At 44.5% G+C, this 23325-nt stretch overlaps 1 protein-coding gene across 13 annotated transcripts in view; it reads right to left on the bottom strand.

Moving 5' to 3' along the window:
• The window catches only part of LOC110535018 (semaphorin-6A), a 92449-nt gene that overhangs the window by 25353 nt on the left and 43771 nt on the right, over nt 1-23325 (bottom strand). For all 13 annotated transcript variants that reach the window (XM_036935458.2, XM_090190159.1, XM_090190162.1 and 10 more), the window contains exons 4-10: nt 19380-19440; nt 18678-18740; nt 18112-18213; nt 15276-15366; nt 2821-2940; nt 2302-2390; nt 371-588 (exon numbers count right to left, since the gene is read on the bottom strand). In XM_036935458.2, coding sequence (XP_036791353.2) covers nt 371-588; nt 2302-2390; nt 2821-2940; nt 15276-15366; nt 18112-18213; nt 18678-18740; nt 19380-19440 — 744 coding nt within the window. The remainder of the gene's footprint in view (nt 1-370; nt 589-2301; nt 2391-2820; nt 2941-15275; nt 15367-18111; nt 18214-18677; nt 18741-19379; nt 19441-23325) is intronic.

Here is a 23325-nt window from a genome sequence, read left to right as displayed (position 1 = left end):
TGTTCCCTCTCATTTCGCTCGCTAACTGCGATTCATGCCCGGATCAAATTCGCTTATAGAAATTCCAAGCCGCTTCATTGACTTTTAATGCCCATTAAACCATGCTCAATTGCATTGTCACAAGCAATTGTCTTATTGCCTAAAAACCACCATAAAATGGGAATTACAATATGTAGCAGCTCTACTGCTCATTTGTAATTTCAATTTAGATAAAAACCCACACTTAAATGATTCTACGTTCTCAATATGAATAACGCAGGAATGACATTACGCACCTGACCAAAGGGCACACAACTATTGTGACAGTGAATTACGCGCTGGGTTGGCCTGGGAAATTGATTTCCGTCTGTGTGTCTGCCGGCCCTCGTACCTGTTGTAAGGTGTGGAGAAGGTTGCCATGACAACGTCGCGTCCGTTGATGTGGATGACGTCGGTGACGGCCTGCAGAATGTTGAAGTAGAAGTGGGAGTCTCCTGGGATGGAGCAGTTGAGACGGGTCTTGAGGAAGGACGTCCACTGTTTCTCCAGAACTCTCTGGGAGCCGCCCCGGTCGTTCTTACACACCCTGGCCACACGGGGGAACACCACCTGCACAACGCACACACACTCAGTGGATATTTCAGACACACCCAGTTTCAAGTTTTAAGTTTTAGTAGTCTTAGGCACGGGATACACATGGCATACACCGTCCAACAAAATGCTTACTTGCAGTTTCCTGTCAACAATGAGACATCATCAAGAAATAATAAAAGGTAAGAAAATGAAAATAAAGTAAATGGCTCAGTAGAATAGAATAAACATTTTAGCATAAGCATAATACAGGAAGGGACAATTTATAGTCCAACATTTACACGTGTTTTGGGGAAGGGGGATTGGGGGCAAGTTTTAAATTGTGCAGTGAGTGCACGTGTGCTATGGAATGGAAAATCAGAGCAGGTGGTCAGTCCAGTTCAAGTCTTCAGAGGTCTGATGGCTTGTAGATAGAAACTGTCTCTGAGCCTGTTGGTATCAGACCTCATGGTAAGGGATGGCAAGGGAGTGAACAGCTCATGGCTGGGGTGTGTGGGGTCCTTGATGATCCTGCGGGCCTTCCTCAGGCACCGTTTGGATAGGTGGAAGCACGGTTCCAGGAAGGGCCTTGTGGTCACGTACCAGGCCGTGATGCAACTGGTCAGGACGCTGTTGATGGTGCAGCAGTAGTATTTAGAGAGGACGCGGGGTAGCATGCTCAATTTCTTCAGCCGCCTTAGGAAGTAGAGACGCTGTTGCGCCCTCTTGACCAAAGTGGTCCATGACAGGTCCTGGGTGATGTGGACACCGAGGACCTTAAAACTGCTGACTCACTCCACTGCAGTCCCGTTGATGTGGATCGGGACATGTTCCTTCCTCTGGTTCCTGAAGTCAATAATCAACTCCTATGTTTTGCTAACATTTACACCACACACCTGTTGTCTGGCTGTTCTCCTTATTCCCCAACCAGCTCACTCACAGAAGGTACAGCTTATTACTATTCGGTCTCCATAACTAGGCAAATCTCTTAGACCAGAGCCATGGTCTTGTAAATATGAATCATGCATAAATATGCAATAGCACACATTATTAATGACTGTGGAACTTCTTACATTTCAGATTGTCAAAAGAAACTCCAGTTCATCAATCAAAAAGTATTATTCCTCTACCACAAATTATCAACCAAACCACTTTGCGCTCTACTCCACATGCTTCGTTATATTGATATCCCTTTCAAAATAACCAGAAATTGGGTGAATACACCCCCCCGCCCCCATTTAATCAAAAATACATAATGTTTATATAATTATATAATTTCCTTGTAGGTACCCAATTAAACCTTCTCCATGCAAACTGAAATGAAAGAAATAATCCAAACATCTTTCATATCCCTCTGGTTTAAAACCTTGAATGAAGAATAAAGTAATTTTCCTTTCCTCTCTTTTCCTGTCTGTCTCATTTCGGAGAAAAACTTCGAAACGCTTTGAGGAAACAGCACGAGTGAGCAACAGGTCAAACAGTAGCACGGACATGCAAGTCAGAGAATATATTTAGACTTCAAAATGACTTTCCAGACGGTTTTGTTTTTCAACTATTTTTAGGCCCACATCCTGCAAATGTTTTTCTGTATCGAAAAAGGTTGACCATTTTGGTCTTGCTGAACGCCCTTCCAGATACTTGATACACCCACTTCCTGTTTACTTCCCAAAGCGCTTCCTTTCTCTCCTGTCCAGCAAGAAGTAGCCCCGATTCGAGCAGAAGAAAAGGGACAGACAACCCCAATCAGCTTACCTTTCCCATTGTGTTGTACTCCATGGCAATTTCTCGATAGAAGAAGTAGATGAAGTCACCGTAGTTAACTGCCTGTACAAAATACGGCTCTGGAAAAAAAAAGAAGGCATATCATCACAAAAGAGATCAGACACCCCATTTTACACCCAATACCTAAAGTATCAATCACAGTGTGCAGTGAGGCACAGCCCAAGTACAGCACAGGGAGTAGCTCAATCCATAAACTCTATTAGGGGGCTATTTACATGTTGGGGGGAATGAGGGTTCTCCCCATTCAGTTTTGACAACCTGGTCATGTTCTTTTCGTTCCCAAGGGGCAGCCAATTTCCTGAGTACATAACTGCTATGGGACTGGTTGTGAGAGTGACAGCCTCAAATAAAGTGTGTTGCAATAGCAAATCATCCCTCAAATCACCCCCCTTTCACTCTAACTCTGATTTGTTTTCCAACCCGTCATTCATTGTCCATGTTATCACCTCTTTCAACCCTCAGGTCTATATATCCGATGGCTCTCCTCACCTTTGAGACACTTGGAGTCATGTTTGACAGTGCGCAAAGTTGGGCTATCTCCAAGGCTACGATAAATGACAGCATCAATCGCTAGGAAATCTGTTACTGTTGCGGAGTAGAGCTTTCCATCTGGAGGGAGAAGAGAGAGGGAGAGGGATAAGAAGTCAACCGCCATACCAGTCATGGGCCAAACACACAAACAAACACTCAAAGATGCTGATGTTGATCACTGGATGCACAAACATGTAGAGAAACCAAGACGAGAGAAATGGATACACACAGAAACCTCAGGCTCATTGACAGAAAACAAACAAATACACACACATGCTCCTCGATGCGAACAGTATCCGCAGCAAGGATGAAATCAGCTCCTCAGGTTCAAATGGATGGCTGCATTGGAAACTTTAACTACATAATTGAACAACATGGTCTCAGAGCAGTGGTGGAAAAAGTACCAAATTGCCATACTAAGTAAAAGTATAGATACCTTAACTTCTTCGATATAGGGGGCGCTCTTTCAATTTTTGGATGAAAAACGTTCCCGTTTTAAACAAGATATTTTGTCACGAAAAGATGCTCGACTATGCATATAATTGACATCTTTGGAAAGAAAACACTCTGACGTTTCCAAAACTGTAAAGATATTGTCTGTGAGTGCCACAGAACTGATGTTACAGGTGAAACCCAGATAAAAATCCAATCAGGAAGTGCTGCATTTTTTGAAACCGCCTCATGGCAATGACTCCTTATATGGCTGTGAAGGAGCTAGGAGTCAGCTTACGTTTTCCACGTTTTCCCCAAGGTGTCTACAGCATTGTGACGTATTTGTAAGCATATCATTGGAAGATTGACCATAAGAGACTACATCTACCAGATGGTCGCTTGGTGTCCTCCGTTGCAATTATTGCGTAATCTCCAGCTGCAGTATTTTTCAGTTTGTTTCTGATGAGAAGCCAGCTGCCACCACTGATAGATTATCGAATAAATATGTGAAAGAAACCTTGAGGATTGATTCTAAACAACGTTTGCCATGTTTCTGTCGATATTATGGAGCTAATTTGGAAAAAAGTTTGGCGTTGTAAGTGACTGCATTTTCCGGTATTTTTCTTAGCCAAACGTGATGAACAAAACGGAGCTATTTCGTCTACACAAATAATATTTTTGGAAAAAATGAACATTTGCTATCTAACTAAGAGTCTCGTCATTGAAAACATCCGAAGTTCTTCAAAGGTAAATGATTTTATTTGAATGCTTTTCTTGTTTTTGTGAAAATGTTGCCTGCTGAATGCTAGGCTTAATGCTATGCTAGGCTATCAATACTCTTACACAAATGCTTGTGTAGCTTTGGTTGAAAAGCATATTTTGAAAATCTGAGATGACAGTGTTGTTAACAAAAGGCTAAGCTTGTGTTTCAATATATTTATTTAATTTGCGATTTTCATGAATAGGAAACGTTGCGTTATGGTAATGAGCTTGAGGCTATGATTACGCTCCCGGATACAGGATTGCTCGTCGCTAGAGGTTAATAGAAAGTTACTCAAGTAAAAGTAAAAGTCACCCAGTAAAATATTACTCAAAGTATTGGGTTCTAAATATACTTAAGTATCAAAAGTAAATGTAATTGCTAAAATATACTTAAGTATCAAACATAAAGGTATAAATCATTTCAAATTCCTTCTATTATGCAAAGCAGGGGGCATCATTTTCTTGTTTTAAAAATGTATGGATAGTCAGGGGCACACTCCAACACTCAGACATGATTTACAAAAGATGCATTTGTGTTTAGAAGGCATATTATGATGGCGCCGGAGAAGAAGGGTGACGTTTTACGTGTCCCCAACCAATTGTTTTTTGTTTGTTTCTTTGCATTGTTAATACTTATTTTTTTACTTATTTTGTACATAATGTTGCCGCTACCGTCTCTTATGACCGAAAATAACTTCTGGACTTCAGGACTGCGATTACTCACCACAAACTGGCAGAAACCTTTTTTTCCTTTGACGAGTCTGACGAGCCTGATGAGAATGATATACTGCTCTCCCGGGAACAGTCCCAGATCCCCGTGATTTGCGTGAAGCCTTCTGAGAATTTGTAGGCGATCGAATAAACCCAGACTTCCTTCCATTCTGCTAGTAAACGTGCAATTTTTGGAAAATAAAATAGATGACCTACGCGGAAGATTAAACTACCAACGGGACATTCAAAACTGTAAACACTATCAACATACTGGTTATACGCTGTACCAGCAGGATAGAACAGGGGCGTCTGGTTAAGCTAAGGGGCAACGAACTATGCATTTTTGTAAATAACAGCTGGTGCATGATATCTAAGGAAGTCTTGAGCTATTGCTGTTCATAGCTGTTTACATACCACCACAGACTAAGGCTGGCACTAAGACCACATTGAATGAGTTGTATTCCGCCATAAGCAAACAAGAACATGCTCACCCAGAGGTGGTGCTCCTAGTAGCAGGGGACTTTAATGCAGGGACACTTAAATCCGTTTTACCAAATTTCTATCAGCATGTTAAATGTGCAACCAGAGGGGGAAAAAACTCTGGACCACCTTTACTCCACAAACAGAGATGCATACAAAGCTCTCCCTCGCCCTCCATTTGGCAAATCTGACCATAATTCTATCCTCCTGATTCCTGCTTACAAGCAAACATTAAAGCAGGAAGCACCAGTGACAATAAAAAAGTGGTCAGATGAAGGAGCTGCTAAGCTACAGGACTGTTTTGCAAGAACAGACTGGAATATGTTCCGGGATTCCTCCAATGGCATTGAGGAGTACACCACATCTGTCATTGGCTTCATCAATAAGTGTATCGATGATGTTGTCCCCATGATGTACATACCCCAACCAGATGCCATGGATTAACAGGCAACATCTCACTGAGCTAACGGCTACAGCTGCCGCTTTCAAGGAGCGGGACTCTAACACTTATAAGAAATCCCGCTATGCTCTCCTACGAACCATCAAACAGGCAAAGCGTCAATACAGGACTAAGATCGAATCATGCTACAACGGGTCTAACGCTCGTCGGATGGGGCAGGGTTTGTCCAGTCTCTTGACAACAAGGTTGATGAAATCCGAGCAAGGGTAGCATTCCAGAGGGACATCAGAGACTGTAACGTTCTTTGCTTCACGGAAACATGGCTCACTGGAGAGACGCTATCGGAGGCGGTGCAGCCAGCGGGTTTCTCCACGCATCGCGCCGACAGAAACAAACATCTTTCTGGTAAGAAGAGGGGCGGGGGCGTATGCCTTATGGCTAACGAGACGTGGTGTGATCACAGAAACATACAGGAACTCAAATCCTTCTGTTCACCTGATTTAGAATTCCTCACAATCAAATGTCAACCGCATTATCTACCAAGAGAATTCTCTTCGATTATAATCACAGCCGTATATATTCCCCCCCAAGCAGACACATCGATGGCTCTGAACGAACTTTATTTGACTCTTTGCAAACTGGAATCCATACATCCTGAGGCCGCATTCATTGTAGCTGGGGATTTTAACAAAGCTAATCTGAAAACAAGACTCCCTAAATTGTATCAACATATCGATTGCGCAACCAGGGCTGGAAAAACCTTGGATCATTGTTATTCTAACTTCTGCGACGCATATAAGGCCCTGCCCCGCCCTCCTTTCGGAAAAGCTGACCACGACTCCATTTTGCTGATCCCTGCCTACAGACAGAAACTAAAACAAGAAGCTCCCACGCTGAGGTCTGTCCAACGCTGGTCCGACCAAGCTGATTCCACACTCCAAGACTGCTTCCATCACGTGGACTGGGATATGTTTCGTATTGCGTCAGATAACAACATTTACGAATACGCTGATTCGGTGTGCGAGTTCATTAGAACGTGCGTTGAAGATGTCGTTCCCATAGCAATGATTAAAACATTCCCTAACCAGAAACCGTGGATTGATGGCAGAATTCGCGTGAAACTGAAAGCGCGAACCACTGCTTTTAATCAGGGCAAGGTGACTGGTAACATGACTGAATACAAATAGTGCAGCTATTCCCTCCGCAAGGCTATCAAACAAGCTAAGCGTCAGTATAGAGACAAAGTAGAATCTCAATTCAACAGCTCAGACACAAGAGGTATGTGGCAGGGTCTACAGTCAATCACGGACTACAAGAAGAAAACCAGCCCAGTCACGGACCAGGATGTCTTGCTCCCAGGCAGACTAAATAACTTTTTTGCCCGCTTTGAGGACAATACAGTGCCACTGACACGGCCTGCAACGAAAACATGCGGACTCTCCTTCACTGCAGCCGAGGTGAGTAAAACATTTAAACGTGTTAACCCTCGCAAGGCTGCAGGCCCAGACGGCATCCCCAGCCGCGCCCTCAGAGCATGCGCAGACCAGCTGGCCGGTGTGTTTACGGACATATTCAATCAATCCCTATACCAGTCTGCTGTTCCCACATGCTTCAAGAGGGCCACCATTGTTCCTGTTCCCAAGAAAGCTAAGGTAACTGAACTAAACGACTACCGCCCCGTAGCACTCACTTCCGTCATCATGAAGTGCTTTGAGAGACTAGTCAAGGACCATATCACCTCCACCCTACCTGACACCCTAGACCCACTCCAATTTGCTTACCGCTCAAATAGGTCCACAGACAATGCAATCTCAAACACACTGCACACTGCCCTAACCCATCTGGACAAGAGGAATACCTATGTGAGAATGCTGTTCATCGACTACAGCTCGGCATTCAACGCCATAGTACCCTCCAAGCTCGTCATCAAGCTCGAGACCCTGGGTCTCGACCCCGCCCTGTGCAACTGGGTACTGGACTTCCTGACGGGCCGCCCCCAGGTGGTGAGAGTAGGCAACAACATCTCCACCCCGCTGATCCTCAACACTGGGGCCCCACAAGGGTGCGTTCTGAGCCCTCTCTTGTACTCCCTGTTCACCCACAACTGCGTGGCCACGCACGCCTCCAACTCAATCATCAAGTTTGCGGACGACACAACAGTGGTAGGCTTGATTACCAACAACGACGAGACGGCCTACAGGGAGGAGGTGAAGGAGGCTGAAGAAATTTGGCTTGTCACCAAAAGCACTCACAAACTTCTACAGATGCACAATCGAGAGCATCCTGGCGGGCTGTATCACCGCCTGGTACGGCAACTGCTCCGCCCACAACCGTAAGGCTCTCCAGAGGGTAGTGAGGTCTGCACAACGCATCACCGGGGGCAAACTACCTGCCCTCCAGGACACCTACACCACCCGATGTTACAGGAAGGCCATAAAGATCATCAAGGACAACAACCACCCGAGCCACTGCCTGTTCACCCCGCTATCATCGGGAAGGCGAGGTCAGTACAGGTGCATCAAAGCTGGGACCGAGAGACTGAAAAACAGCTTCTATCTCAAGGCCATCAGACTGTTAAACAGCCACCACTAACATTGAGTGGCTGCTGCCAACACACTGACTCAACTCCAGCCACTTTAATAATGGGAATTGATGGGAAATGATGTAAAATATATCACTAGCCACTTTAAACAATGCTACCTAATATAATGTTTACATACCCTACATTATTAATCTCATATGTATACGTATATACTGTACTCTATATCATCTACTGCATCTTTATGTAATACATGTATCACTAGCCACTTTAACTATGCCACTTTGTTTACATACTCATCTCATATGTATATACTGCACTCAATACCATCTACTGTATCTTGCCTATGCCGCTCTGTACCATCACTCATCCATATATCTTTATGTACATATTCTTTATCCCCTTACACTGTGTATAAGACAGTAGTTTTGGAATTGTTAGTTAGATTACTTGTTGGTTATTACTGCATTGTCGGAACTAGAAGCACAAGCATTTCGCTACACTCGCATTAACATCTGCTAACCATGTGTATGTGACAAATACAATTTGATTAGATTTGATTAGGTTTGCAAACCATTACAGGCTACAAATGGAAGCACAGCCGAGAGCTGCCAGATGAGCTAAACTACTTCTATGCTCGCGTCGAAGCAAATAACACTGAAACATGCATGAGAGCACCAGCTGTTCCGGAAGACTGTGTGATCACGCTCTGCGCAGCCAATGTAAGTAAGACCTTTAAACATGTCAACATTCACAAGGCCCAGACTGATTACCAAGGCGTGTACTGTGAGCATGCGCTGACCAACTGGAAAGTGTCTTCACTGACATTTTCAACCTCTCCCTATCTGAGTCTGTAATACCAACATGTTTAAGCAGACCACCATAGTCCCTGTGCCCAAGAACACTAAGGTAACCAGTCTAAATGACTACCAACCCGTAGCACTCACGTCTGTAGCCATGAAGTTCCTTGAAAGGCTAGTCATAGCTCACATCAATACCATTATACCAGAAACATGTATCACTAGCCACTCTAAACAATGCCACTTAATATAATGTTTACATACCCTACATTACTCATCTCATATGTGTATACTGTACTCTATGCCATCTACTGCATCTTGCCATCTTTATGTAATACATGTATACATGTAATACATGAAGTCACTTTAAACAAATGCCACTTTTATGTTTTACATACCCTACATTACTCATCTCATATGTATATAAAGTCCTCGATACCATCTACTGCATCTTGCCTATGCCGTTCTTTACCATCACTCATTCATATATCTTTATGTACATATTCTTCATCTCTTTACACTTGTGTGTATAAGGTAGTTGTTGTGAAATTGTTAGATACATGTTGGTTATTATTGCATTGTCGGAACTAGAAGCACAAGCATTTCGCTACACTCGCATTAATATCTGCTAACCATGTGTATGTGACAAATGTAATTGAATTTGATTTGATTTGAAACCCTAGACCCACTCCAATTTGCATGTCCCCCCAACAGATCCACAGATGATGCCATCTCAATTGCACTCCACACTGCCCTTTCCCACCTGGACAAAAGGAACACCTATGTGAAAATGCTATTCAATGACTACATCTCAGCGTTCAATACCATAGTGCCGTCAAAGCTCATCAATAAGCTACAGACCCTGAGACTAAACACCTCCCTCTGCAACTGTATCCTGGACTTCCTGACGGGCCGCCCTCAGGTGGGAAGGGGTAACAACACATCCGGCACACTGATCCTCAACGCAGGGGCCCCTCAGGGGTTCGTGCTCAGTCCCCTCCTGTACTCCCTGGTCACTCATCACTGCACGGCCAGGCACAACTCCAACACCATTATAAAGTTTGCCAATGACACAAAAGTGGTCGGCCTGATCACCGACAACGATGAAACCGCCTACAGGGAGAAGGTCAGAGACCTGGCCGTGTGGTGCCAGGACAACAACCTCTCCCTCAAAGTGATCAAAACAAAAGAGATGATTGTGGACTACAGGAAACAGAGGACCGAGCACGCCCCCATTCTCATCGATGGGGCTGTAGTGGAGCAGGACGAGAGCTTCAAGTTCCTTGGTGTCCACATCACCAACAAACTAACATGGTCCAAGCACACCAAGACAGTCGTGAAGAGGGCACGACAAAACCTATTCCCCCTCAGGAGACTGAAAAGATTTGGCATGGGTCCTCAGATCCTCAAAAGGTTCTACAGCTGCACCATCGAGAGCATGGATTACATGCTGGTTGCATCACTGCCTGTTAGGGCAGCTGCTCAGCCTCCGACTGCAAGGCACTACAGAGGGTAGTGCAAACGGCCCAGTACATCACTGGGGCCAAGCTTCCTGCCATCCAGGACCTCTATACCAGTCAGTGTCAGAGGAAAAATAATGGCCATTACTATGGAGTTGATCCGCCGTTGCTACTATAACAACCTCCACTCTTCTGGGAATGGTTTCCACTAGATGTTGGAACATTGCTGCGGGCACCGGGATCCATTCAGCCACAAGGGCATTAGTGAGGTCGGGCACTGATCTTGGGTGATTAGGCCTGGCTCGCAGTTGCCATTCCAATTCGTCCCAAAGGTGTTCAATGGGGTAAGGTCAGGGCTCTGTGTAGGCCAGTCAAGTTCTTCCAAACCATTTCTGTATGGACCTCGCTTTGTGCACGGGGGCATTGTCATGTTGAAACAGGAAAGGGCCTTCCCCAAACTGTTGCCCCAAAGTAGGAAGCACACAATTGTCTAGAATGTCACTGTATGCTGTAGTGTTAAGATTCCCTTCACTGGAACTAAGTGGCCTAGCCCGAACCATGAAACACAGCCCCAGACCATTATTCCTCCTCAACCAAACTTTAAAGTTGGCAATATGCATTGAGGAAGGTAGCATTATCCTGGCATCTGCCAAACCCAGATTTGTCCGTCGGACTAACAGATGGTGAAGCGAAATTCATCGCTCCAGAGAGCACGTTTCCACTGCTCTAGAGTCCAATGGCGGCGAGCTTTACACCACTCCAGACGACGCTTGTCATTGCGCATGGTGATCTTAGGCTTGTGTGTGGAAACCCATTTCATGAAGCTCCCAACGAAAAGTTATTGTGCTGACGTTGCTTCCAGAGGCAGTTTGGAACTCTGTAATGAGTGCAGCCGAGGACAGGCGATACATTCTGTGACTTTGTGTGGCTTACCACTTAGCGGCTCCTTGACTTTTCCACCTCACAATAGCAGCACTTACAGTTGACCGGGGCAGCTCTAGCAGGGCATACATTTGACGAACTGACTTGTTGGAAAGGTGGCAGCATATGACGGTGCCATCACTCTTCCGTGAGGCCATTCTTCTGCCAATGTTTGTCTATGGAGAGTGCATGGCTGAGTGCTCGATTTTATACACCTGTCAGCAACGAGTGTGGCTGAAATAGCCAAATCCACTAATTTCAAGGGGTTTCCACATACTTTTGTAAACTCATGTCCCTTTTTCAGGACCCTGTTTTTCAAACAATATTTGTAAAAATTTAAATAACTTTACAGAGCTTCATTGCATAGTGTTTAAACATGGTTTCCCATGCTTGTTCAATGAATCATAAACAATTAATGAACATGCACCTGTGGAACGGTCGTTAAGACACTAACAGCTTACAGACGGTAGACACTAAAGAGGCCTTTCTACTGACTCTGAAAAACACCAAAAGAAAGATGCCCAGGGTCCCTGTTCATCTGCGTCAACGTGCCTTAGGCATGATGCAAGGAGGCATGAGGACTGCAGATGTGGCCAGGACAGAAAATTGCGATGTCCGTACTGTGAGATGCCTAAGACAGCGCTACAGGGACACAGGATGGACAGCTGATCATCCTCATAGTGGCAGACCACGTGTAACAACACCTGCACAGGATTCGTACAGGATGGCAACAACAACTGCCCGAGTTACACCAGGATTGCACAGTCCCTCCATCAGTGCTCAGACTGTCCGCAATAGACTGAGAGAGGCTGGACTGAGGGCTTGTAGGCCTGTTGTAAGGCAGGTTCTCACTAGACATCACCGGCAACAATGTCACTTATGGACACAAACCCACTGTCGCTGGACCAGACAGTACTGGCAAAAAGTGCTCTTCACTGACGAGTCGCGGTTTTGTCTCACCAGGGGTGATGGTCGGATTCGCGTTTATCGTCGAATGTCATTGCAGGCAATCTCAACTCTGTGTGTTACAGGGAAGACATCCTCCTCCCTCATGTGGTACCCTTCCTGCAGGCCAATCCTGACTTGACCCTCCAGCATGACAATGCCACCAGCCATACTTCTCGTTCTGTGAGTGATTTCCTGCAATACAGGAATGTCAGTGTTCTGACATGGCCAGCGAAGAGCCCGGATCTCAATCCCATTGAGCACGTCTGGGACCTGTTGGATCGGAGGGTGAGGGCTAGGGACAATGCCAAGAGTGGGGTAACAACTCACAGCAAGCACTGGCAAATCTGGTGTAGTCCATGAGGAGGAGATGCACTGCAGTACTTAATGCAGCTGGTGGCAGATACCCCCCCTCCCCCCTTTGTTCAGGGACACATGATTTCATTTCTGTTAGTCACATGTCTGTGGAACTTGTTCAGTTTATGTCTCAGCTGTTGAATCTTGTTATGTTCCTACAAATATTTACACATGTTAGGTTTGCTGAAAATAAACGCAGTTAACAGTGAGAGGACGTTTCTTTTTTTGCTGAGTTTATATACAATGTTTCATACGACTTGTAATTCGTAACATATCAAAATGAGTGATGGACATCCACAAATTAATACATACCATACAAAACATAACATATTATACTAAATGGAGGGTCTTGGATTTACATACAGAATAATATGAAATGCCCTGTGACCAGGTTGAATTGAACAAAAACCTCATAAATCGGTTCACAGTGAATATCAATGGGAATGAATCACTAACAGCTCCTCGGTTGGAGGAGTTGAAACCCACCAACGGAAATCTGACTCATTTGGGGTTTCGTCTTTTTGATTCATTTTTAATCCCCACATTCAGGAGAAGAGTCCATTTTTTGGGGGTGCAAAACCACTTATTGTGTTTACAAGCTGCCCACAATCTACATCTGCCAAGAAAAAGAGTCTTCACAGAGTTCAACAGCATGTAACAGACTGCCACTTATTCCTGACATACTGTACTGTTAGTATATTGATATCAAAATGGGCCACAAAGTATTAAATATACGGTAGTATACCTAATGCAACCTTGCATTAAAATAGAGAAAGATTCTCCTATCTAGCTAATGTTTAACGACTAAGACGAAAGGAACATTTGCATAATACATTTAAGTAATTACTGTGAGCCATATTGATACATTGTAAATAAATACACATTCTTGACATAGCATTCATACAAGTGGTTTAATTTCTCTTAGTATTGGATATAATATGAAGAACTTTAATGTCCCCGAGAGGAAAGTTGTCTTAGACACACAGAACTGCTCAGTGGAGGCTCCTCAGAGGAGGAAGGGGAGGACCATCCTCCTCAGTGAATTTCATAAAATGTTTAAATGGCTAAAAAGTTCTCATTTTTAGCTAAACCTATACTAAACCTCTCTCGACCTGTCACGTCACCAAATAATTTATTTGCAAAGTCTTGTGTAGCCGGAGGACAGCTGGCTTCCATCCTCTTCTGGGTACATTGACTTCAATACAAAACCTAAGAGGCTCATGGTTCTCACTCCCTTCCATAGATTTACACAGTAATTATGACAACTTCCAGAGGACGTCCTCCAACCTACCAGAGCTATTTCAGTATGAACTGACATGTTGTCCACCCAATCAAAGGATCAGATAATTAATCTAGTACTGAAAGCATAAGCTACAGCTAGCTAGCACTGCAGTGTATAAAATGTGGTGAGTAGTTGACTCAAAGAGAGAAAGACAATAGTTGAACAGTTTTTAACAAATTCATATCTTCCAAAATGAAGGTGAAGCAAGAGAGAAATAGAGATATTGTCATGTTTTCATTTTCACTTACTTAGCAAATGCAGCTAGTTAGTTTAGCCTACTGAAACACCCTGCTCAAACAGAGTGATACTATGTTAGCTAGCTGGCTATGACTTTCCAACACAACACTGGAACTGTTCCAAGTCAAGGTAAGCTTTTGGTTTTACTAATTTATTGCCACCGGGCCCGCCAGTGTAACTGCTTACTTACTGTACATTGTAAAGTTACTGCATGATTGTCGTGGGTTTACTAACGCATGAGTTCTATTAGCTATGCTGACTATGACGTTACTTTAGATAATATGGTGACAACGATGTAGGCTGTGTGTAGCGATTTGGCTTGGAAAGGTTTTTTCGCCTTGTCACACAAGCATGGCAAGGGAAGAGGTGAGCGGAGTATAGCGCATAGATGAGGCAAGGAATACAAAGTGGCTGCTATCAAAGTGAACTGTGTTAACGCGTGATCAGAGGTGTATTCATTCCACCGATTCTGTTGAAAAACGTTTCTTAAATGGATGCAAATGGAACAAAATGGGGATAAACATACCTGAATTTGTCCAATAGAAACTCTTGTGTGCAACTCTTGGACTAATGATTACACTCTATATCAGCTAGATGCAGGCAAGAGTGTGCAAGGTGGTATTGAATGTCAATGTCTGTCCATGTGTCACTGTCTGTGAACTCAAATTTGTCTCTCGACCTGTGTGCATCTACGTTGTAAACTTTCATTCATAGGCTAGGTTGTAGAAACCTCATAATGGGTATAGAGAAAATTTGAGTATCATGTAGTAGCCTAAACCTATCGCTGTTACATTGAACTGGGTGAATGGAATATGAACGAAAGTCATCCGATATGCTGTAATAGAAATAAGGCTATGCTCATGAAAAAACAATCGTTCTCCCTCATATTAAACGGCACTGATCGCCAATGGTACTGCTGTATACAAAATAAACACAGTACATTACACACTCAACATAATATATATACTGCACTCATATTGATGTGGTAATACAAGCTTTAAAAGGCTACGTCATTAGGCTAAAGTGTACCCTATATTTTCCCAGGCCACATCCACATTCCAGTAACAAATTAGTTATGGTCTCTCACCTGCAAACAGGGCGATGTTAGAGTGTTTGGCATCGTATGGGCACCGTGCCATCCCACTGATCTCCTCCCCTAGATGTTCCATGGTGTCCATCTACAGTGGGGGAAGGGAAGAAGGTCAGAGGAAAATCCACCCAAAAGCTTCCAGTCACCCCATCCCAACCCAACCCAACCCATCCAAACCCCAACCCAACCCTATCCTCATTGGAAAATGATGTTATTGTGTTAAATATGGCACCATATTTCACACAACATTGCAGCAGTAGTGGCAGTGGCTGAGTATCATATCCGGGTGAAAGGTCAGTTACCTCCCCCATGGGTACCCGTGTCATCCCCAGTAGGCATGAGTCTTTCATATGGGGCATAGGCTGAGGTCAAGATCGCTGTATGCTAACAAAGCTAACAAAGTTAGCATACTCTTCACAAAGACTGCAGCTTGCCAAGAAAGGTGAAGTGCTTACGCTGCCCTTTTTGGTCTCTAAACAGGTCATTTTATTTTCTATTCCTGTCTCGGTGGAAACAGCTATCATCTGGCCACTAAAAAGGTCACACACACTCTCACTAAGTGCAGAAAACCCTGCCAGAGAAATAGATGAAGCTGTTTTGGCAGTGAAAATTACTCATGACCTTTTATTGAGACAACTAACACCAGCAGTGGATTTTTCTCTCGGCTATCAAGATATGAATAATTGTATAAACAGAGACCCTTTAAAGGATACACATTTTTTGAGACAGGAAATTCCAATTACATTTATTTTCTATTAAAGATATGGCGTAGCTAGTCTGAGGGCACTCATTTCAACTGTATCACTGTGGGTGTTGATGCACTATGCTGTCACTGTGGGTGTTGAGGCACTATGCCTGAGTCTCTTGGACTATCTGTTACTTGGACTGGGTTCTGCTGCAGCATTGGTGGAGGGAGGGAGGCCCCCCTTCTGCCTGTTTAATTTCACAGTGGCAATGACCTCTGTCTACTGTGGGCTTGGCTCTCTGTCAGTGATATATTCCTGCCATTTGAATAGGAGGAAGAGACTCCAAGGCAATTGGGAGACATATGAGGTCAATCCACTATCAAACAGCAAGGAGAAAAGGGATAAACAATTATGTTCTTGCTCCTGAAGACATTATTTTATTTTTCCATAAACAATTAGAAACATGGAAAGCTATACCTAACCTTGAGGATTTTAATTGATTAATTAACTCAATCATTAAGGCCCGATATGAAAATTATTAATACAAATAGAAAATAAGGATATCTCTAGCATGGCCTTCGGGTGGTTGCTTCCACAGTGGAAAGGGGCCTTGAATGTCTATGTTGCTATCCTATATGGTTTATCACTGCTATGGGAAATCATAGTGTGCACAATTTCAGTGCAATGACTCTCCCACTGAGACAGTCACACTCCATTTCTCTGCTGCCTGTCGGGCTAGGGCTGAGGCTTTACACCATGGCTGATCCATATCACCTGGGCCCTCTCAGGACTGTTCCCCTGCTCCGCCCGGCAACATGTGACGTAATGGACACCCATAGAATATCAGGCAGCTAGGGAGGGAGGCTTTATTGCACAAAGCGAGCTGGGCCTTAGCTCAGGGGAGCGGCCTATGGCTGCCAAGGTGTCTGTCTGAGCGGCCCTCAGGAGTGTGTGTGGGGGGTGGGTGGGGGGGGGCATGGGATGTAGCTGCCGTCGACAGGAACATTTGTATAGCCCTCCCCCCTCCCCGTGGCTCTGATTAATGTGGGATGAGGTTGGCCCCGAAACAGAAGCTCTTTTCAGGCCTGTCAGGTCATCGAGATGGTGAGGCAAACTGTAGCCAAGGTGGATGCATGCGCACACATACTCTCTCCCACTAAATCAAAACCAGGCTGATCATTGAGGAGTGGATGCACCTCAAAAGCCTGGAATCGGTCAGCTGGGAGAGCCTGCCAACGGCCCACAGCCGACAGGCACAGCCTGTTCATTTCACCTCTTCCTCATAACGTTTACACATTTTACAGCGCCACTCGTTAAGTGTTACGGTATGTCAGTGAGGATGTCAGCTTTTCGCAGACAATATACCAGTAATAACAATTAAAAGGGTCTGAAATGGGAGCAGAGGAACTGTAAAACTAACCATGCCTATAAAATTTGGGCATACATTCTGCATTCTCTAAAGAATGCTCAAGTGAGAACACAAGCCTTTTCTGTGCTTCGTTGAAACCAAAAACCCAATGAAGCAAAAGAGTCTTGTTCAGCGGTAAACAACAAATCCCTGATGTCTCTCAACAACACCTTCAAATCAAGTCTACTGTGGCACCAATTTATTTCCCAACATGCCAACAACAACTGCCTTCTAGAGATATCTTTCCTAAGGATGACATATAAGGGGAAAGGAGGATACCTAGTCAACTGAATGCATTCAACTGAATGTGTCTTCCGCATTTAACCCAACACCTCTGATTCAGAGAGTTGCGGGGGGCTGCCTTAATTCCGATGGTAATCCTCTCTAAAGAAGACAGGCTTAATAATTCTGCTAAAGCCAAAGCCAAATCTTGAAACTATTCCAAAAATGCCTTGACAACTGAGGTGGCCGCCTGTCTTGATTAGAGCATCTTATTTCAATATAACTGCTATGCCTACATGTAGGTTTACCTGCTTTTAAATCAAACATGACAAACTACACGTAGAAAAAGGGACAGATCTGACCATGGGCTTTTGAAAGTAATCCATCAATGTCCATCTCTCCACACATCTTCTCCTTTACGTCGTACCCATATTGGTGAAATACAGCACTGTGTTGGTGGCATATTCTTAACAGGTGAAGTCAGAGCATGGGTAGTAGGGAGCAATGCGAGCTGTACCTTGTAAGTTCGACAGGAGGGGTTGAAAGCATTTGTTCCGCACACGAACAAGGTGTCATCGTTTTGCTGCAGGAGGACCTTGATGAAATTGTGACATTCATCCTTGGGGAGAAAGGGGAAACATTTTTTAATTGTCTTGTCTCATTCTTGTGCTGAATAGAAACGAGAGCGAAACGACATTGACAGCTATGAATAATGAATGATGGCGACTGACTAGTTTACGTTCCTGGAATGCTATTAACTGTACAGTATATCGTTTGATGAGAATGTCAAATGCACGGAAAACATAACATGAATTACACAATAAAGGAAATGGGTGGATTTGTCCATGCCATAATAAAAAAACAACAGGTAAATATTCATTTCACAATAGAGTATTCATATAGAAGCATTTGAGACAGCAAGGCATTCTGAGGTGGCATAAGTAGGTTTAAATGAATATGCACATGCATTTTCCTGGTAGGGTCCCATGGGCAAGAAAACCTCCTGGCCCTAGTTATTATGATGTATTCTGTAACCTTCAGTACATTGAGGAGAGGGAGAATAAGTAGATCAGTAGTCTGTACCTTGTGCTTCCCCTTCATTCGGCAGGTGTCCACATCTGCCTGTCTGGACTTCCATGTCAGTTTCTGTGGAGAGTAAATTGATGGGGAATCAATTGAGATCTCTGCTTAGTTACCGTGGTCATCATTCCTCAAGAGAGCCAGAGCCCAGCCCGGAGCACCAGGCAGTCACCTCGCACAATTGGCTGCACTCTGCTTATGCCCTGTGGGTCCTCTCAAGGCTGCTCTGAAGCCAGCGAGCTGCCATTCCACAGCAGAGTAGCCTCTACTACAGCTACAGTGCAGTGTTAGTGTTTGGAGTCTGGCCACTGATTAAAGACTACTGCTAAACAGGCTCTCAGTGATCAATCTCTCTGTCTCAGTCTCTTTGAGACAGAGAGATTCCGGCTTGCTCTTATTATTTGCCCCAACTAGGTGGATCACACAGACACTGAGGAGACACTGAGGTTGGAGGTTGTTACATATGTCCATACATCTCAGGTTTCTCTCATTGGCCCCGTCCTGCTGACCAGCAATGACGCATGTGGGTTGGTGCCTGATAGGATAACGTGCTTAGTGGGGTCACGGCGTTGCCGTGTCTCACGCCAGACAAGCCGCTGGAGAGGGACTGGACAGGACGGTCCGCCAGGTAATTAGGCGAGTGTTCGGTATGGTCACCCGGAGGACGGCGCAGAACAACACGTCTTCTCCCCCCCAAAAACTCACCTTGTTGAAAAAGATCTCCTCGGAGTTGGCGGTGTCTGTATCCAGCGTGTATATGTGATCCCTGAAAGAGAGGAAATAAGAGAGGCACTCAACAACAACAATTCAACCATTTCTACACCAGTAAATCTTAAACGGTTCATATTTGTCTAAACTTTGTTCAAACTGGCAAAAAATAACAATATACAAAGGGGCTATTTACTCTGTCAGACAGAAGCAGTCAACAAAAGTTTACAGTGCTGCTGCCGCCCAGACAAAAGCCTCTTTGTTCATGGGAAAGGTTTGTGGGAGGTGGGGGGGTTTGCCAAGTCACTCGATGCTGTTCAGGTCAATTAAGCATTATGTTCAGCCATAGGAAATCTATACTAACACTCATTAAAGCGCAGACAAGACCTATGCGTTTCACTGGTAATCCAGACTTTCCTACCCGCATATGGAACACATAAACTCAGGAGTTAACTACCTTTCTGCCAGACTGTGTTTACTGACCGTGAAGAAAGGCTCTGAGAGTGATTGACAGGCTTGTTTGCGGAGGGAAAGGTGACTGTGCTCAACGCTGCAACCACTTTTGAGATTCATTTTTTTGAGACGACTGTGTGAATGTAGTTTTAATCAAAGTCTGTAACAGACGCTGTCTGACTTGGGCTTTGATTATGACTCTCAACCTGCACAGAAGTTTGCTGGAGTCTGGAGGACCAGCAATTCTGAAATGAATCCACTTCAATGAGCATCTCCTAGAGAGCAGTGGTTCCCAAATTTTTTATAGCCCCGTACCACTTCAAATGTTCAACCTCCAGCCACGTACCACCTCTAGCACCAGGGTCAGCGCACTCTCAAATGTCGTTTTTTGCCATCATTGTAAGCCTGCCACACACACACTATACGATACATTTATTAAACATAAGATTGAGTGTGAGTTTTTGTCACAACCCAGCTCGTGGGAAGTGACAAAGAGCTCTTATAGGACCAGGGCACAAATAATAATATAATAATAATCAATAATTTGCTCTTCATTTAACCATCTTACATATAAAACCTTATTTGTTTATTGAAAATTGTGAATAACTCACCACAGGTTAATGAGAAGGGTGTGCTTGAAAGGATGCACACAACCCACAATGTTGGGTTGTATTGGAGAGAATCTCAGTCTTAAATACTTTTCCACACAGTCTGTGCCTGTATCTAGTTTTCATGCTAGTGAGGGCCAAGAATCCACTCTCACATACGTAGGTATGTGGTTGCAAAGGGCATCAGTGTCTTAACAGCGAGATTTGCTCAGCTTTGTTCAGATATCGATGTGTGGACTGGAGACTGGAGACAGGGCATGAAAGGGATAACGAATCCAGTTGTTTGTGTCATCTGTTTTGGGAAAGTACCTGTGTAATTGCGCACCCAACTCACTCAGGTGCTTCGGTTTATCACATTTGACATTGTCTGTAAGCTTGAGTTAATTTGCACACAAAAAAATCATACAATGATGGAAAGACCTGTGTGTTGTCCTTGACAATGCAGACAGAGTGGAGCTCCAACTTCTTAATCATAGGCTCAATTTTGTCCCGCACATTGAATATAGTTGAGGAGAGTCCCTGTAATCGTAAACTCAGATCATCCAGGCGAGAAAAACATCACCCAGATAGGTCAGTCGTGTGAGAAACTAGGTTAATGTGATTGGATGTTAATTATTTGACTAGGCTATCTATATTTGACATTGTGTTGTAAATTCGCTGAACACTATGGTTTAATTTTAATTTTGCAGTGAAACGAGGCTTCTCAGTCAAGAAAAAAAACTCACCCAAATGTATTGAAAATGTGAAGCAATTGTTTTTAACAAAAATATATATATTTTAAATATATATTTTAAAAAAATGGGAATCACATTTTTATTTGGCGTACCCCCGACGGCATTGCACGTATCCCTGGTTTGGGAATACCTGTCCAAGAGGATAAAACCTGACTAAGTTATGTTATCAGAGCTACGTCGTAAATTAAATCGTTAATCTTGAGAGCGTAGCATTTGGAGAAGCTCCACCCTCTCTCTCTCTCTCTCTCTCTGCACTCGGCAATCCCGTTCTGTGAGCTTGTATAGCTTACCACCGCGGCTGAGCCATTGTTGCTCCTAGACAACTTACAGTTGACCGGGGCTGCTCTAGCAGGGCAGAAATTTCACAGCTGCGAAAAAATCTGATTCAAGCTCAGGCCACAGACATCCTCCTCAAAATGTTCTTCATTAAGATTCTCTGGATTCTCTCTCCACCACATGCTTTGCCTAATTGATCCAAATTGGAGACGTTGTTCCAAAAAGTCCATATTTACAATAATTTGCTCCCTCCTGGTGATGTGGCCAGTGTTTCAGAGCCTAGTGACTCTAGCAGTCGAATCAGAGCAGAGCTCCAGCAGAGATAAGACAGAGCCAAGCCAAGTGTCATGCAAACATCCTGGCAGGACAATGCTGGAGCTGTCTCTGTGTCAACACCAGCAGTCAAACACTGTCTGCACCTGGGCTCATGTCAGATCAAGTCCCCGTTCATTTCCTCCACTAACTATATGGTCGAGCTCTTAAATATACAGCAGGCCAGATCGCCTCTCATCTCCACTGCGCTCTATGTGGTAGTGTAACTTCTAAAATACATCTTCTAAATTTCCATGGTACAGTTTATTAGCTGTGGTATATTGGCCATATATCACAAACACCCAAGGTGCCTTATTGATATATAGCCATTGTTTGTCATACCCATGGTATACGGTGTGATATACAGTACCACGGCTTTCAGCCAATCAGCATTCAGGGCTCGCCCAACCTGTTTTTTATGTGATATTAATCACTGCGGAGTGGGCTCTGTACTTCCTGAAAATAGGGGCGTAAGAATGTGAGTTGGATGGAAGGTATGTAAATATCTGCACGGCTCTAAACATTGAAAGTTGAAAGTAACGCTTTGGTGTGTCTAGGGGGAAAGAGGAAGACTTGGACATCCAACCATGAGAACAGAGGGGCTTTGTGCTAGGGAATGTCGTTTTCATAACACCCCATTTCTTCTGGGGGGAACTGCAGGCCAGTGCAGTCCATCTGGTGACCCTTTGTGAAACAATCTCGCGCTCGGACGGCAGAAAGGGGGCCCTGATTAGTATGCATCCCACACCTATCGCCTCCAAATGGAACACTCCCCTCCCCATATTCCACCCTCTTCATAACTAGATTATGTGTGGTAGGGGGGCATTGTACATTGTTTCGCTCACATCCCAACACAAGTGTATGAAAATGGGCACGATTACACTCAGGAGTGGCTTAAAGAGGAGCCTCATTGAGTATTTTCTGGCTGTCCTTTTGGCCGAGTCTTATTTACATTTTGTACAGGCAGAACACTGCAGTGGAAAAAATTACGGCCTGGTTCTGAGAGGCAGAGGAAGTGTAATCCGCATCATTAACAGGCTTTAACAGGATTTGATGGCGACTAGAATAATTGAGACCCATGCGCCTCCAGTGGGGCAGCCCAAAGATACCCAGGGTTTTCATGAGGACCGGGGACATGCTTTCACATGCACGCAGGCAGACTTTACCATTCCCACCCTTATTGAGGGGCGTAAACAGAGGGTGGGTGCCGTTGCCATGGTTAGCGGGAGTTGAGGGCAGGGAATGGTGACTATGCCCAGCATGCGGCATGACCTGGGTCTTGGGGTACCTGCTGGCTGTTATTGGCAGGCTAGCAGTGGCCGGTTGATCGTCTCTGCGGGCAGACACCAGGACAGAGCTTAAGTCTGGGCTAAGCCTCAGTGTCTGCTCTTCATCTGATCACAGAGTCGGCCCTGGACAGGGCTAGCAAACACACACCCACACAGCAGCACCACAAGAACACACTCAACATACAGCAGGGAGTAGGCCTCTGACAACCGATGCCAGGCTGAGTATGGGCAGTGCACAGAAGGAGCCAGACTGCCCTATGAACACAAGACG

Source organism: Oncorhynchus mykiss, chromosome 11, assembly GCF_057628025.1.
Source record: "Oncorhynchus mykiss isolate SJ-2025 chromosome 11, ASM5762802v1, whole genome shotgun sequence".
NCBI lineage: Eukaryota > Metazoa > Chordata > Actinopteri > Salmoniformes > Salmonidae > Oncorhynchus > Oncorhynchus mykiss.
Note: the sequence above shows the minus strand (reverse complement) of the source record. Positions and strands in the feature narration are given on the sequence as shown.